Source organism: Thermobia domestica, chromosome 16 (genome assembly GCF_964235325.1).
Source record: "Thermobia domestica chromosome 16, izTheDome1.hap1.1, whole genome shotgun sequence".
NCBI lineage: Eukaryota > Metazoa > Arthropoda > Insecta > Zygentoma > Lepismatidae > Thermobia > Thermobia domestica.
In genome coordinates, this window is record NC_137469.1 from 17,972,491 (window position 1) to 17,991,068 (window position 18,578).

Genomic DNA, 18,578 nt, shown 5'->3' on the forward strand with positions numbered 1-18,578 from the left:
AGTAATATATTTTTATAAAAGGACGTTCTTATGATCTACGGTGTCAAATAGTTTTGATAAATTGAAACCTGACTTACTAAAAATGTTAAGCAATAATAATGATAATAATAATAATAATAATAATAATAATAATAATAATAATAATAATAATAATAATAATATCTACAAATGATACTGCATTTCTTATTTCTGTGTGTAATGTTATTTCTTACAAAAAAAACTATTTTGTTTATTAGATTTAACAACAAAATAGTTTCTTGTAAGAAATAAAATTATTGAGCTTAGCACATTTAAATTTTATGAATACAGGAGGAAATAAAATGAAAGCTTAAGAGTAGATTAAGAGGCCTCATCCCGTCGAAATTAAAATACCGCTAATTTTACAATAATTACGTGATATCTTCAAATAGATAAAAGATAATTGAAATATGGAACAAGAGCGCCCTAGACGATATTATTTTGCGTGAGGTACCGTTATCACAAGTCACCTAGTGGCTTTCCGTTTTCAGCTGTTTAGAAACACGAAAATAAATGCCGATTTTCAAAATGGCTCGAAATCGAAAGCAGATAAGTGAGTCGTGATAACGGTATCTTATGTAAAATGATATTGTCTAGAGCGCTCCTGTTCCACATTTCGATTATCTTTTATCTATTTGAAGATATCACATAATTACTGTAAAATTAGCGGTATTTTAATTTCGCCGGGATGAGGCCTCTTAAGTAATGGCTTAGGACAATGGTTCTCAACCCCTACGCACGCAGTCCCCTAAGGTGTGTCGCGAAATTTTGATGAAGAATTTAATAATAATTAGTTAAAATCGAGGCAGACTGTGCCAGTCACTACCTTCAGCGGTAGCAATAATACTCAGTGCTATGTAGAGTCATTATAAAAACAAATTGGTTTTACTACTGTAATAGATAATAATAATAATAATAATAATAATAATAATAATAATAATAATAATAATAATAATAATAATAATAATAATAATAATAATAATAATAAAAACAAGTGTGTCGTCTTGCACGTTCAATGAAGTGTGCCATCAGTCTAAAAAGGTTGAGAACAACTGGCTTTAGGAGATGGATATGAAATGAAATCTTATGTCTCACGATTATTCCTGTTCGTTAAATGAGGGTGCATCCTAATGAAGTGAATAATTTTAAAGAAATTGATAGAAAAATACAATTCGTCGTCTCATTGCTATATAGCCTATTTTAGGCTAAAGGGAACATACAATTAACGAAAGCGAAAAATGGCTAGGAATTAATTGTTGGAATGAGAATGAGGAAGGAAATGGGAGAACTCACGGACATGATATTGTAAATCAGAAATGCTTGGCCTGGAATCGAAACAAGAGATCCTTAGCACCAGAGGTGAGCCACTGCGATCCCCAGTATTGTTGGAATATAGGAGAAAACGGGTTGAATTCCGAAGTGAATAATGAAGTTAGGTTTTATATTTAGTAATGATTTTGACAGATACAGTAAAACCTGTCTTTAGCCGAATCGAACGGGACTCGCAAAAATTTCCGTGAAAGATAGGTTTCCGGTTAATGAAGGTAGAACTATGCAAAAAAAAAAAACACGCGTAAATGGACATATTGAGATAAAATAAGTGACTGTACGTACCTTAGTGAGTTTATAGTATTTATTTCTACTACACATTAATACACGCACAACTTGTAATGAACAGAAAACATACTGTATATATGTTAACATATTTGTTTTTCAATAATCAAGGAGGGTTTTCTGTACACATCTCTGCTCGTCTGTTCAACTTTCCACAGAGACTTTAGCCTGAGAAACCGCTATCAGTGTAATTTCAGCAGTAAGCATATCAGTGTAATTTCGAAGAAAGGCAAATGTTGTAGTTCCTTTAAACTTTTGACAGAATCTTGATCCATCTTTAGCCTACACCCTCCTTCCAACTCAATGCCTTATTTCTCTTCTTCCTCCATCTCATCTTCTTCATCCACCTCCTCTTCTCCTTTCAGACTTTCCATATAATTCTCGATTAAAACATGTGTATTCGTTGTGTCTGCTTCGATTTGCACATCACTGTCTGTTTTGCTAAAAATATATATTTCACCTCTTATAGGATGTCTAAAACTTTTCTAAATGCTGCATTCCGAAACTTAAATTTTTTCGTTAAGAGAGTTATTTTGATTTCCGTTGTCCGCGTAATACTGTTTCCATTTAATGAAGGGAGTTTAACACGATTTTCGCCAGTAAATTCATAGAACCGTGAAATATTTCCGTTTTAGCACAAGTTTCCGTTTAATAAAAAAGTCTGTTAAACACAGGTTTTACTGTAATTATTTCCTCGCGAACCTCTTGTTTATACGTAGCAATCTTAATGTTGTATTGTCTTTTCTTTCTTCACAAATTGTTTGGTTTTATAGTATTCTTGTACAGTATAATGTAGTGAGTAAATATTGGTATGGTGATTTTAAAATACCCGTAAGAATACGATACAGATACGACGTATGTATGAGCTAAGGAAAAGTAATTTTGAGCCACTTAACAACGTATAATTTGGCTATCAATTTTAGTTCATTTTTTCCTGGTTGTTTGCCTTTAAACTTACTAAGAATTTCATATTGTGAATTAGTATAAGGAAAAGTTCAGGTAAAAGAGTCATTTTTTTTCAGTGAAGGCATTGGGAATACCATCAACAAAACTTCTAAGAAAGGTTTAACCACTTAGTTCTTTGAATTTCTCGAGTTCTTTTCTGTTGTCTATGTACATAATTATACTTTTTTTTATCAAGAAAGCTCTCATTTCATACTATTGTACAAGGGTTTACTTCACAAAAAAATAACTAGAACAATTTATCTTCACCAGAAGTCATCACTGGATTTTATTTATGTTATTTATTGACCAAATTCCTAGATACAGCATAACTTCGCCATTTTACACGTTGACATGCTAACAAAAGAAAGAAAAAAAAACAAGACAACAATAACAACATAGAAAAAAAGAGTGTAAAAGTAAAACTATTCCGTCAAAACTCGTTTAATTGATCTTTCAAACACTGGGTAGCTCGAAAAAATGTCCACATCAGTTGTTACTTGAGTGTAACAGTTTGTTATTCTATAAAAAAAGAGACCTCTGTATAATAGCCAACCTAGGACTTGCAAGATGGAATAAAGAGTCCCTTCTTAGATAATATTCGAAGTGCAGGAACACGAAAACGGACTATAGCGATGAAGAAATTGAGAACAGAATCAAGTCTGGAGAGATGTGTGGAATTTAGATGTAACATACTTTTAATAATTTAAAATGATATCTACACAATGAATAATTTAAAACGATATCTGCACAATAAGTAACATATATAGACAGTTTAAAAACTGGATAACAACAGTGGCGTATTTAGGATTTTCTCTCGGGGGGCTATGCACAACATGGGCAAGAAGGGGGCAATTGTCCACCTGACTTGAGAATTAAATATATTTTAATTTATGCATAAATTGAAGTTTTAATGGCAAGAATTGTAAACTGGTGAATCTTATGTGATATGATACACACAGCAGTGAATCTAACCTATTATTTTATTCATTAAAGAAAAAGGAAGCATCCTCTTGGCCTACCTAATTTCTCGGGCTACTTATATCCCCTCTTGGTTTTCTTTAATTCAAACATTTACCTTTATAACTAAACGATGTAAATATTCCTTTGCTATAATAAATAAAGTCCCGTTATGGTGATATCCTTGCAAGTTGGTGTGGAACACCAGTTTCGCTTATCAGCTCCTCTTAGTTTTGGTGTTACTGACGACAGCCGACTTGGATCACAACTAAGAACGATCGAAAGTATAATAGGAGAAACGGAAGAAAGTAAGAACTAAGAAAAAGAAACAGAAGAGTAGAATGGACGAAAGAAAGAACACAGTTTTTACATGGAATGAAATTTGACAAATACAGTATTATTTCTGAACAAAGAGTATAAGGAAATGGAAAGTCAGTGAAATTCTTAGAAGTGATAAGAAGGATTATTGTTGTACGTGGAATGCGAAAAGCTAATTTATTTCGGGGAGGGGAGCTTGAGCCCGATATCCCCTCTAAACCCGCCATTGTATAGCAGTATAGGGTAAATCACTTGAAGAGCAATCTTCGTGTTTATTTTATGTCTCCAAATTGTTGTACATTGTTTAAAAAAAAATCATATTAAACGTCGAATTTTCGCTGGCAGCTGTCACCATTGTCAGCTGACTTAGGTAAGGGAATGCATTTGTAAAAATGGAATGTATAAAAACAATGTAGATTTATACCGTATGATTTATATTAATTATTAATTACCTTGCTGCATCACTGAGTAAACATATTGCCTCCAGAAAGCAGAAAGGTGCTAAACGCCAAAATGCAAATTTCTCAGAAGAGCATTAAAAACTAATGAAACACTATTTCAGTGTTTATGGCTTCTGATTCCGATGACAGCAGGGGCGGATCCAGGGAGGACGATCGGGGCGATCGGCTCCCCAGAAGAGGAAACTTTCTTATTTTATATATCTAAATAAAACCCATCCCAAAGTTTGGAGTCCTTAAAAGTAGCAGTATGACAACCCCCCCCCCCAGAATTCGGTCCTGGATCCGGCCCTGGATGACAGTAAGCGTGGATGTTAATTATTCAATAACTAAATAAATTAGAATAATAAATGAAGCTAACATACAAACTTTACAAAGTAGTCTCTTAGGGAAACCGACTGGGAAAAATATTTTTAAACAATAATAATATTTCTATTTTTTTTTTTTTTTTTTTTTTTTTTGTACTTTAAATAAATATTTAGATGAATATTATGCAGTAAAAGAAGAAAAGTACTATTGTTTACAGGAGCATCAAGAACTTGGGTTCCAGGAAATCAGAACTGCTTTACACTTTGCCTTAAATTGCAAAGAACAAAGTAATGATCCTTTATAACATAGTTAATCTGATAGGATCTACCATTTGAAATATAAAAATGCTAAAAAAAAATCAGAAATATAAAAAATATACAAAACGAGGTTAAGATGGCGAATATAGCTGTAAATGAAAATCTCATAAGCAGTTTTAAAAAATAAATACTCAGAAGCTTGGTTCATAGAAATTGGAAAGCAGGGTACTGGAGACTGGGCCAAGATATTACCAAATAAATTTAATAAATACTTTGTAAATAGTGTAGTAAAGAAACCTGACTGATAGATATAAAAATGACGTTACCATAGAGACAGTTTCTGCGTGCTTACTTACGCAGATAAAAAGCAATAGACCTCGTTCTCATTTTCTATGACTCCTAAAATTTGAAACTTTATTGTCAGTAGTCAACAAATTTAAAAATTCAAATATTTAGGATATATATGGATTCTCCAATAATATACTAAAGAAAATAATAGACTTTTTGTCTATTTATTCAATTGGACACTTCTCGAAGGTAAATTTCCGCAGTGTCTTAAGTTGACTGTTACAGTTCCGATTCAAAAGAAAAATCATGATAGTGAGCTTAATAATTATCGCCTAATCTTTCTCATGCCCATAATATCAAAGGTTTTCAAGCAATGTATCGTTCAATTGTCAAGATATATTGAGGAAAATAAACTAATTCACAATACTCAATTTGGATATGGGTTTGGACGTTCCATAACTAAAGCCGTCAGAAGTATTGGAAAATAATCTTGGAGTAACATTGTTAGATTTGAGTAATGCATTTGATACCATATCGCATAATAAATTGATTGCGAAGTTACAACATTACGGAATTAATGAACTTCTACTGTCTTTAATTACAACCCATCTTAATGATAAAAAACACGTCTGTTCGCATAGTAAAAGAAAGTTAAATTTTATGGATGTAACATGTGGGATTCCACAAGGAAGTGTATTGGGTCATTTTCGTTCTCTTGTATATATAAATGATTTTCTAAGTTTTCTGCTCAATAGCTGTGTTCTATATGCTAACGCTATAACTTATAAATTCAGACAAGGATTTAATTAATGCACTAATTAAGAATAATGAAATGTTAGCAATATCGTTTGTGTGTTTAGATGCAATGAACTTACCGTAAACATAAAGAAAACAGAATGTATGTACCTTGGTAATTGTGCTAGTTATGCAGAGACATGTAAATGCGTAAAATTACTAACAAAGTATGTGCATTCAGTTACTTGTAAATTGGAATTAACATACAGAGAATTTGTGTTCCAGAGTACTGTTTATGGTGAAAAATCTCCTATAACATTAATCAGTGCGTTTTTCACTCATATTTGCAATATGGAATAATGTTTTGGGGTAGATCATCTGGCGCATAGACTGTCTTCAAATGATAGAAAAAAGCAATGAGAATAATTAAAGAACTATCTAGAACTGCATCTTGCAAGAAAGAGCTTAATGGAACACAAATTATGACAGTGCATTCCTTGTATATTTCTCAGAGTCTCATGAATACTAAAAAAATTTTTAGGTAACTTTCACCTAAGAAGTGATGTCCATTCCTACAATCTTACACATAAAGACGATTTGAATACTTTACAAATCAGATTAACCACCACACAAAGAGAATTATAAGTATACGCGTATGAAATTATTTAATTTACTATCATCAAATGTACACACAATGTCTCATGGTAATCGCAAAGAAATACTATAAATCTTTCTTCATAAGAAACTCAATATATAGTATTTCGACATTTGAAGAGATTTGTTGCCAAGGGTTGAAGGAAAAGTATTAACATATGGTTAAAACTTGTCTGGTAGTCTAATAAAATTTGAAAATATATATATTTAACTTTTGACATTGTCTCTTGCGACAAATCTTGATTAATGGCAATAAGTCATATCTTATCTAAGACTGAACAGTGCTTTGAAGAGTAAAAGTGAAAGGCTGATTTGGGAAGGACTGGCCAGTACAATACTTAACACTTTCATTCCTGTCCTTAATTAAACTACATTTTTGAAAGACGTGTATCAAATAGTACAAAAATGGTAGGCAGGCAAAATACAGGAGAAATAAATCTCTCAACACTCTATTTAAGGATGAATACGTATTTAATTGTATTGTTGGCTGGAACTGCTGCAATCTGATTTCAAACAAATGCTCTTTCCCTTCTACGATGAAGGTAATAATAATAATAATAATAATAATAATAATAATAATAATAATAATAATAATAATAATAATAATAATAATAATAATAATAATAATAACGGAAACATAGTATGGGAAATAATATGTTTATTATTATTAACATGGGATAAAACTAAAGAAATAATACTAAATTACAGTGTAACGGTTTCGACAACTTAACGTTACACTGTACACTGTTACTGTACACTGTACACTGTCGAAACCGTTAAGTGTTTATTATTTCTTTAATGAGTTCCAGAGTCGTGATGGATAGAGTTGCATGGGTAAAACTGCCACACTGTTCAGCATTTGCTCTTCATCTATTTATATCTCTTTATCTACTGTTGTAGATGAAAAATTAAACCGATCTTCACACAAAACATTCATCTATGTTCGTCAGCGACGTACCGCAAAACAAGAAAGCTAACGACAATTTTCAACATATAAGATCTTCAGAATTTCATCGCTAGATGTCAAGCAACAACAATTTTCTTTTAGGCAAAAACCCAAATACATGTTAAGTTTTCCACATAGCCGACAACCTACCATCATCCAACCATGAAGGTATCTGAGAGACGAATATTTCCATCCCCATCTAAACACGGACTTCGTCCAGTTACATTAAAAGGATACCCTAAGTTCTGGTTGGGCTTAGGTTTGAAAGTGTTATAATACTGACATGGTAAAATTGGAGACCCCACATTTGATCCTCAGCCCAGTCGCACATTTTCATTCTTTGGAAAATGAAATCATTTCATTTAACGTTCCATTGTTATACTCTTTAAGCTAAAGGAGTCGGATGATTAACGAAAGTGAATGGTTATTAAAGATTTGGTGAAATGAAAATGTAGAAGGACATGGGAGGACCTCGAACAAGACCATAGACACGATGTTGGCCACTGTAAACTCACAAAAGTCTAGTTGTCAGTCACATCAGTCTTATACAACCTGTTTTGAGCATTTCCGTAGTTTCAAACAGATTACAAAAATGGTCACACATTATATTAAAATTTCTTCATAAGAATAATGTATATAATTGTGTTCGTTTGATGCTTTACTCCTTTAGGTGGACATGGAACTTTCTTTGGAGTCATCAATTCTATGGTACACGTAGTCATGTATTTCTACTACATGGTTGCTGCCATGGGACCACAATTCCAAAAATATTTATGGTGGAAGAAATATATCACCGTGATGCAAATGGTAAGAGAATACTTCAAGAACATTTTGAAATTGTTAACTTTATTATACTAACTATCAGATGCAATGGTTCGTTTCAACGAATACCAACTTTTTTTTCTTTTACTTCTATTTATTTTATATTTATTGTATTTACTTATGTTTATTTATTTACTAATGAAAGATGTCTTCCCTGTATACAACTTAGGTCTTCATAGTAACAAGAAAAGCCATAATAAGTTGGAAAAGATGTGGGGCGAATATGTAAATCAAGCTTTCAAATTTTACAGTAATTTGTTCAAATAGGTGTTAATGTTTTAAAGTAGATTTGTTCACATTTTAGAGTAGATTTGTTTGAATTTTATAGTATATTTGTTTGATTTGTTCGAATTTTACAGATTTTTACTCTTTTAAAGTATTTTTAAAATACTAGAATATACTTGATTTCTCGAATTTTATAGAATTTTATACTTTTAAAGTAGATTTGTTCAAATTTTAGAGTAGACTAGTTCAAATTTAACAGAAGATTTGTTCAAATTTTACAGTATATTTACTTAATTTGTTCGAATTTTACAGATGTTTATTCTCTTAAAGTGGGTTTGTTCAAATAATAGAATATGTTTGATTTGTTTGATTTTACTGATTTTTAGTCTTTTAAACAGATTTGTTCAAATATTAGAATGTATTTGAATTTCTCGAGTTTTATTGATTTTTATAGTTTTAAAGTAGATTTATTTAAATTTTAGAGTAAGTTAGTTCAAACATTACAGTAGATTTGTTCAAATATTAGAGTATATTTGATTTGATCGAATTTTATTGATTTTTATACTTTAAAAGTAGATTTGTTCAAATTTTAGAGTAGACAAGTTCAAACTTTACAGCAAATTTATCTTAAGATGACCGGAATTGCCATTAATTTAAGAAAGTTGCTGATTTACGAAGCTCACTGAAAACCTAAAATGGCTGTCCTCTGAAATTTCATTTTCGACATTTATCTGGAGTTCACTGAATCTACAGCAATGTAACATTAATACAGCTTTTTTCACTACACTCAGTTAATATTTTTAAAGCTTATTTAACCAAAAATTTGTTAAATTTAATGGTGGTAACCTGTTTTATAACCAAGTTGCTAAACAGTTTTTATTTTTATTTTTTATTTTTATTTTATTTTATTTTATTTATTTATTTATTTTTTTATGTTAATACTATGCTAACTAACAACATGTGTTAACGATTGTTAGTGAAATAGGCTTTAAATATGTTTAACTAGTAGATTGTCACTTGTACTATTTCTAGTATAACTTTAATGTTCTGTTAGTTACCACAACTTAAGAATTAGTTAATCTTTCCCATATTTCTTTTAATTATTTTAATATAACTGTTATAAATAGAAATAAAAATGTTTAAATAAACATAGTAAGTCTTTGAACTAACAGGAATTGAACTTTTCTTCCGCTTGGTTTTTGCTACTCCAACTCAATTATAAAATTTTTCTTCTTTTTTGTCTAAGAAGGACCGACTGGAAAGTTTCTGGCCAGATAGTGAAGGAAATGGATCTGAAGTTTTATATACTTTATAACTATCAATAATCCGGTATTTAACAATACGTACCAGGACATATGACTATATAAAAGTGCCATTAAATTAAAATGTTCTGCTAATTATAAAGTCAATTTGAACGGACGGGGGATAATAAAGAGTGTACAAATACGTAGTAATATTAGATAAGTAGTTTTCCCAAGCCATTTCCCCCATATTACTGACTATACTGGAGTCTGCATCAGCCAACCAAACAATAGTCATCGCGTTCGGATCAATAGGCATATAATATAACGAAATTTTAAACACTAAAATCCTTTCTAAAAGATCATGGAAGAGAAACTAGAATAGCTGGGAGTATAGGATGCCGAAGACGCACGGGTGGGAAGTATTTGGTTTCGTTGTCACATATAAAAGTATTCTTTCAATCTTCATTTTCTCCTGCGGGAGTCCATTCGAAATCTTGTGCTTTCTATTATTATATTGCAATACGAACATAGTTTCAATTTTGAACTAATGTCCTACAATAACATTGCACTATAGAAAACGTTACGACCATAAACCAACATTTGCGTACGTGTGTAAAACTACATTTGCCATAAACTAATGCATATAAAGCGTACGTTTAATAAATTATATTTTAATATAACTAACAATTTATGGATTTAGAGCCCATTAAACGATCTTCTGGTACGTTTGACAGAACACAAGTTTGTGGTTATGTGTTTTGCCAGTTTCTGCAAGTGCAAGTGCATATTATATAGTATTCTCGTGAACTATATACATTATTTGTATTATTCTTTGTAATAGCTTTGTTTTCTTTGTATTCCGTTTGAATGTTTCATTTTTCTTCTTTGTTTTCTTTCCATTTTTATGATTGAGTTGGGTTTTTTTCTTTCTACACATAAACTTCATATTTTTATTTATACTTTAACTTTGTACAGGATGGCCCATAATAATATATATGATGTTTGAAAGACTGCAAGAAAGAAACTAGAAAGATAACTTGAAAATAAAGACTGCGGTAAAGAAACTAGCAACATAACTTGAACATAAAGACTGCGGTAAAGAAACTAACAACATAACTTGAACATAAAGACTGCGGTAAAGAAACTAGCAACATAACTTGAACATAAAGACTGCGGTAAAGAAACTAGTAACATAACTTGAACATAAAGACTGTGGTAAAGAAACTAACAACATAACTTGAACATAAAGACTGCGGTAAAGAAACTAGCAACATAACTTGAACATAAAGACTGCGGTAAAGAAACTAGCAACATAACTTGAACATAAAGACTGCGGTAAAGAAACTAGTAACATAACTTGAACATAAAGACTGTGGTAAAGAAACTAGTAACATAACCTGAACATAAAGACTGTGGTAAAGAAACTAGTAACATAACTTGAACATAAAATTGAACATAAATATATTACTCTCATACCTTTCGTTACAAGAATTTCAATCTCTGTTCTCCATGGCATGGTCAACCAATGCACTATTCAAATCGCTACATGCCTGGAGACGAAGAGCGACGTTGTCACAAGCAGCTTCACAGACCTATACTTGTATCCTGTGGAACTCTTCTGTGATAGCTTCCCATAGTTCAGCCAAATCACGTATATGATGCTGATATGCTTTGTCCTTTAAAACACTGTGTTACTATTCGGTTCAAAATCTCTTGTCGTCGCGAATTCTGTCGAGGAATCTGAAGCTTAAAATATACAAAACGATAATCATGCCTGTTGTTCTGTATGGTTGCGAAACATGGTCGCTTACTCTGAGGGAAGAACATAGACTGAAAGTATTTGAGAACAGGATCCTGAGACGAATATTCGGACCCAAGAGGAACGGGAATGGAAAATGGCGGAAACTTCATAACGAGGAACTACATAATTTATACGGTTTACCCAACATTATTAGGGTCGTCAAGTCTAGGAGGCTTAGGTGGGCGGGTCATGTAGCTAGAATGGAAGAAAGTAGAAACGCTTTCAAAGTCTTGACTGGAAGACCAATCGGAAAACGACCATTAGGAAGACCTAGGCGCAGATGGGAGGGCAATATTAAGATGGATTTCGCAGAGATTGGAATACAAAGTAGAAACTGGATGCAGTTAGATAAGGATAGAAGTCAGTGGAGATCTTTTGTGAACGCGGCATTGAACCTTCGGGTTCCACAGGCCATAGAGTTAGTTAGTTAGTTAGAATACAAACACACATGCTGTTCCAGAGATAACCGTTCCACCATCCTTTTCTAGCATACGCTAATGGTTCTAAATCCAGTGACCGTTATCCCCACTTTCAGGCTACGCAGTGCTGTCGTATCGAAACTTTTTGTCCAGAATTACAAATAATACAGACACCATATACAAAATTATGGGCCAACCTGTATATCATTATTACTGTATTTTAATAATAATATACAAAAAAATATTAAGATACAAAATCTGTTTTATGTATTTTGTTCTTGTCTTGAACGTGTTATTGTTGTGAACTTTTGTCTTTTGATAAGGACTAGATGTGGTATTTAAACTGAATTGAAATACATTATTGAATTACCTATGCTATTTTCTAATTGTGTCCATTTATTTTTTAAATTGCAGGTTCAATTTGCAATGGTGTTTGTCCACTCTCTGCAAGTTTATATCTTCCCTTGCAACTACCCAAAGCCAGTCATTAGCGTCGTTACAGTTCAATCCGTCATCTTCTTCTTCATGTTCTTCAACTTCTACAGATTGGCTTACAGAAAGAGCTCAAAGAAAATAACCTCAAATCAAAATGAGTCCAAAGTCAAATGAGACTCTTTTTATATGTATTTTGAATATAGTATTAAGTGGACTGAGATCTTTTTTTTATGTGTGTGTGTGTTTGTAGAACACGTTACCTCAAAGGCAACGATATGTATATAAAAGTGTGTAATTTATATTATCAATATTTCTTCTGTTTTATATAGACTGAAAAGATTGTCGTATGAGCATTTCAGGTTAATTAAGGACTCTCTTTTTAAGAAAAGTGTACCTAATCAACACTTATGCCACATAACGATTTATTTAATATAAAGTGTGCGTGTCTTAGTCATTAGTTGATGCTAACGTGATACTTCATTTATTTGTACACTGTGCAATTGCCTTTCATAAAGATTATATTTTTGGTTGTATTTCTTATAACTACAAGGTGTATCCAAAAGGATTTTACAACTTTGAAGACTCCTATTGATTTATTTATTTCGCCTGCAGACGTGGTTTTGATGTCATTTTGTCATAGGCGCCGACTTTGGGGGTGGGGGGAAGAAGACATTTTTGGCCCCCCAATATTTATAGGTGGGGTCCTCGCCCCTCCAATATAATCCAGTCAAGGAAGAATTAACAAAGAGGAGCAAGAATTTTTGTCGTAAACTTCGTCGTGCTTTTAATTCAATATAAGAAGAGCCTTTTAATTCGATAGAAAACACCATTTTCAAAACTGTGTTTAATGGAGCACTGAAGCTTCAAGGAGCAACACTCTGGCAACACTGATATGACAAATGAAGGTCAATGTTGGCGCAAACTTGCAGTGAAGTTCCCAAATTTTGAACTTGAATTTGTTTTACAGCCTTTAGGCAAATTTGGCATTAGGTCGTGAAATTTGGATTCAGCGGAGTGGATGTAGCTTACCGAGAACTGGGGGGAAGGAGGCATTCTACAAGCAGTTGATAGAAAACGGCTGAATATGATGATATATTTATTCATTGTCTCCCCCCAATATTTTCTTCAAGTTGGCGCCTATGCATTTTGTAGTAAAATACATCAAGTTTCTTACCTTATACCTAAAGATGTTCAATATAGATTCCATTAGTGATGTGGCTTCCATTAGTCTCACCTTCTCTACAACGTCTTCAGACGACCTGAAGATTTGTTGTGTCTTACCGAACATCCAGTTTCAATAAAAACACTTATGTCACTAATAAATAGTACGCCTACTGGGAGGATCTTTGCCATACTTTGTGCAAAAAAATTACGTTGCACAATTGTCGCAAACTTGGATTCTTCAAACCAAAACACACAGCTAGCACGCTCGGGACTAGTAAAGACAGCCATCTTTGCTGCAATTGTCGCTAGCGCTTGCGGTGGCTTGGTTCTGTACTAGTGTACTACGTAAGTCAAAATCTTTTACACATTGTATCTGTGTTTACAGAAGTTTACACAAACATCCTGTCTCTTCAAATTAGCGATACCAGGTACGAATGTTTTTGGGTGCAGGCGGATCAATGTCAAAACGCCAACGAAAAGCAAGCTGAACCGAAATCACTGACTCAGTCTTTGCAAACTGCAGCACAAAACTACTTCTGTTGAGCGAACGCCATCTTACTTCTGACTGACTGTAAACTGAGAAGACACATTGACTGCCATCTAACGACGATTTTCTGAAACTCTAGGCCACGCCCATACAAACAACACTCATTTCCTTCCTGGCACGTGTCATGTTCCATAATTATTACCGTTCAAAATCAGGTCATTCTTTTTGGAACACGGTGTGTGTGTATGTGTGTATATATATAGAAAAAATTCAGATTAAAATCAAAAGAATTAGGATGTATTATCATCAAGTTATTCAAATGATTAAAGTAAGTTACATTTTTTTGTGTTTGTAGGGAAAGATAGTGCAGTTTTAACATGTACAGTAGAGTAAAATAGGGTGACTTCAAAACGATGGATGAGCTTTATTTTACTTCTTGAAATGAAGTCAATCCGGTTACTTTAAACTTAATAAATTGTATTCATAAATTGATGTATTCAAATGGGTTTAAATGAAAATTTCCTCGACAGAGTATAAATACATTATTAGAATTTGAAATCCTGGAAAACAAATGAATTAATATGGAAAAGTGTTATTATATTGTCTGTTTTTATCTGAGGATATTAGTATAGTAAGTGGTGCTTCAAGGATATGGATGGTATTGTTCGCTTCATGAATGAGACAAACAAGGCTGCACAACACAACAATGATGAGATTATGGAATTTAAGAACTCCTGTTTTACAACACAACAATCATGGAATTTAAAAGCTTCTGTTTTACAATAAGATATTTTGTATTGGAAATTAGGTTATTACTATAATAAGTTTCATCTAGTTAGTGTTATTAATTCCATAGTGTAATATATTTTTTTTTTAAATTCTTCCATATAGAACTTACGGAGCTCTATTTTTTAGTCAACTTCACTGCAATGGAAAATTGCCGGTAGTGTAAGATTGAAATTGCCCTTGTACTAAATTTCAGTGTAATATTTAGATAGCGCAAATATATATAAGGCTTTAATATAAGTTTGTATTTATCAAGTAGCAGCGCATTAATTAGTATTTTCATTATATTAATGTTACTAATCTATGTGTACAGTCTACAACGAAATATTATATCTATAGTGTACAACGAAACATTTTCAATTTCATGGTTGCCAGATAAAAGTGGAAAACCTACCTCGGATAACTTCGGAGCAAGTTTCCTTCCTTCAAGTTTATTTTGACTTTCAGTTTTAATTTAACAATGTAGTTTTGTGTTACTAAAAAATCTTAAGTCAGATCGAACGTTAGTTTCGCACTTAACGACAAAACGTGAATGAATTAATACAGGGCTGGATTAAACCATCTGGAGGCCCGAAGCTATTAAAAAATTGTGGCTTCTGCTCACTTCGCCTAATACATTTCTGTAAAAGTATAGTAGGAAAGCTAAAGGAATATGTTTCATATTTCTGGTCATATTTTATCTTATGACGATGATTGTATTTTGTATGATTCTTTTTCAACAAACAGCTGAGATTTTGATCAGAGTGGATTCCCCATAAAGCCCCTTTAGTCCGGTCCTGGATTAATATATGAATCTGTTTGGCTACTGTATGGATTAAACAGAAGGGAATAACAATGTTTCCCATTACACATTCATTATACCAAAGTAACCTAATGGAAGAGAACATCTAAACTGTTACTTAGATATTTTCTTTTCAACATACTTATTAATTTAAACATAGTTTTTTTTTAAAATATATTTATGGCAGAGGTGGTGCTACTACGGGATATGATAGAGCAATGTCCCTTTGTATTTTGCTTTTATCACAAGAATTTTCTGTCTTGTCTTCCATTGCTGCGCCTGTTAAACTTATGTTTATCGCGCCGCCAATGATTTTACGGAAATAATTCTTTGCAGTATTTTGTTTAATAAGGAATAATTTATTACCTTTGTATCACACACATTTTTCACTTTACAAGACTATCTTTTTTAAAAGAAAACAGTTGATTTATATACCAGTTTATACTTAAAATAATGTGGTGATAAACAATAATCTAGTTGTGACTGAAATATACTGCTTTTGTCAAATAAAGTATACCTATTTTATGTACGCTTTGTTTTGGATACATATATATTGAGCTGTGCTCAAAAATGTATGTACTATTCAGCATTTTAAGTTGATAGTTTGTACTTCTGCCATGTATCTAAGGCACAATTTTAAATATATATATCATTGAGAAGAAATATCTGGGTAGTGTATTGTTTTATTTTATCCATTTATTTGGGCAAGGAACTTAACTTATATACAAGGGGCGTCTAGTAAGTTATCTACCTAGACAGGAAGGAATGCAGAAAGGCTCACCTGGTCATCACTGTTTTCCGATGTATTTCTCATAGAGGTCTATGCACCGTTGCTACTTTGTCGGCAGCGAAGAAATCCCATACAAAAAATAGTCTTTGTCATGGCCAAACCACTGGATAACAGCTTATTGGACCTCGTTGTCCGACGAAAATCGGCGTCCCCGCAGGTGTTTCTTCAGGTCTCAGAAGAGGAAATCGTCACTAGGGTCCATGTTCGGACTGTAGGGAGGATGATTCAACAGGTGGAAAGCATAGTCAGCAATGGCAGCCTGAATCTTCCTGGCTGTTACACAAATATTTGCTACGCGGAGTAACACAAAGTCTGCTCACGGCCATTTCGTTGCTCCAACTGACCTCAAATTGCGCAGCAGGGTTCGCCACTATGGCTTTTGCGTGGGCATCAGGCGTCATCATGCTCTGCCCCTCCCTTCTTGTCTAGGTAGATAAGTTATTGGACACCCCTCGTACAATATACAGGGTGATCACAAGAAGAGTCCCTCGAAAGGATATAACCTTAATACCAAAAGTACTATTCTGCTCAAACATTCACATTAGCAGGATAAACTCATAAACCAAGACTCTCAACTGTGGTGGTGTTTCTGGTTTGATTTACAAACACCCAACGTGGACGCCATCTGTTACGCGAAAATCGTCGACACCGTATCCACGTTCAATCACACTCTATGAAACTTATCCGGCATGGTGGAAGTTGACAGGTCCGCTGATGTACTTCTGAAGATCATTCAGGGTTGTGGGTAAGTAAAGGTACCTAGACCTAGTTCTTTTACGAATCCTCAAAAAGGAAAACGTCACAACAATCCTTGTTTTGGCAAGTTACGACGGGCAGCTAAAAACTTCCCTGAAGGAGGTTATAGTTGTGGAATTTGAGATGCAACCACAATGTATCTTGTGTAATATAGTCCTTAGGTTACCTAATTATGAATTTGACAAGTGTGAACACGTCATAACAGGCAGTGTATGAGTAGCGTAGCTGAACGGACGAGTATGTTGTGATCATTTGGTGCAATGTCACAGATCGAGCAACACGCAAACATCAAGTTCATATACAAATTGGAGAAAATCTTCTTTAGAGACTTTGATAACCTTAAAAGTAGTTTAGCACAAGGATGTTATAAAATAGAGGATATGCCCGTATGTATCTTCATCCTATTAAATGAATGAAGCCAAAAAACAACCGAGCATCAGCACGCCTGATTGGCTACTATCGTTTCCGCCACCGTCTGATTGGCTACTTTCGTTTCCGCCATGATTGTTGGCTCAAAACATTGCAATCTTATTGGGCGGAGTGGGCAGAGTAGGGGTGGCGAAACTGTGACGTATGGCTTCAAGATTTTGTTGTAAGAGCAGATCCTCTATTTTATAACAACCTTGGTTTAGCACCATCGGATGTTTGGCTCTTCCCAAAGCTTAAAATGGGTCTTTCCCGTTTCGCCGCCGTAGAAGAGATCAAAACCAACGCGACGGCTGAACTTCGGAAGACGCCAAAGAAGACTTTCGCCGGTGTTTCCACCAATCACAAGATCGCTCTACAAGTGTGTGTGTTCCGGAGGTGCCTCCTTTGAAAGCGATTAAGTAAGTGTGTAGCTTTAATGTGATAATAAAAAACTGCAACAAATTCCGGAAACATTTTGACTGCTCCTCGTATATCACACATCAACTTCTTTGTTGCGACGTGAATGCTGTTCTCGATGTCACTGCCCTCTAGCTGCCAAAGTCAGAATTAGCAATTCTGAAAATAAAGATTTGAACAAATATATTTTGAGTTATCTAAGTTTTAGATAACAATTTTATCAAAAAATATTAAGGTAACAATTAATTTTATGACATCTTGAAACCAGAGAATGTTTTTTTTTTCTCCTCATCCTGCTCAGTGTTTTAACAAGTTAGTCCTAGTGGCTAGCGCTGCTGTCTATAAGATCTTTGTTCGAGAAACCTAGAAAATTAACTTCTATTATGGCCGGTCATTTTAATTGAGTCTGTTTAAAGAAGATGAATATACACCTTAAGTGTGGTGAATAACAGCGCCATCTTTGTTTTTAGCTCATTGGTATTTATATGAGAATTTTTCTTTTCTGTTTTCTTTGAAAGAAAGTAGAATTTTAATAGTTTGATTT

General features: G+C 33.3%; 1 protein-coding gene across 2 annotated transcripts in view; it reads left to right on the forward strand.

Moving 5' to 3' along the window:
* The window catches only part of LOC145672935 (very long chain fatty acid elongase 7-like), a 163,128-nt gene extending 147,046 nt beyond the window's left edge, over positions 1-16,082 (forward strand). For both annotated transcript variants that reach the window (XM_081742161.1, XM_081742162.1), the window contains exons 7-8: positions 8,170-8,306; positions 12,425-16,082. In XM_081742161.1, coding sequence (XP_081598287.1) covers positions 8,170-8,306; positions 12,425-12,619 — 332 coding nt within the window. In that variant the 3' untranslated portion in view covers positions 12,620-16,082. The remainder of the gene's footprint in view (positions 1-8,169; positions 8,307-12,424) is intronic.
* Positions 16,083-18,578: the final 2,496 nt, after the last annotated feature.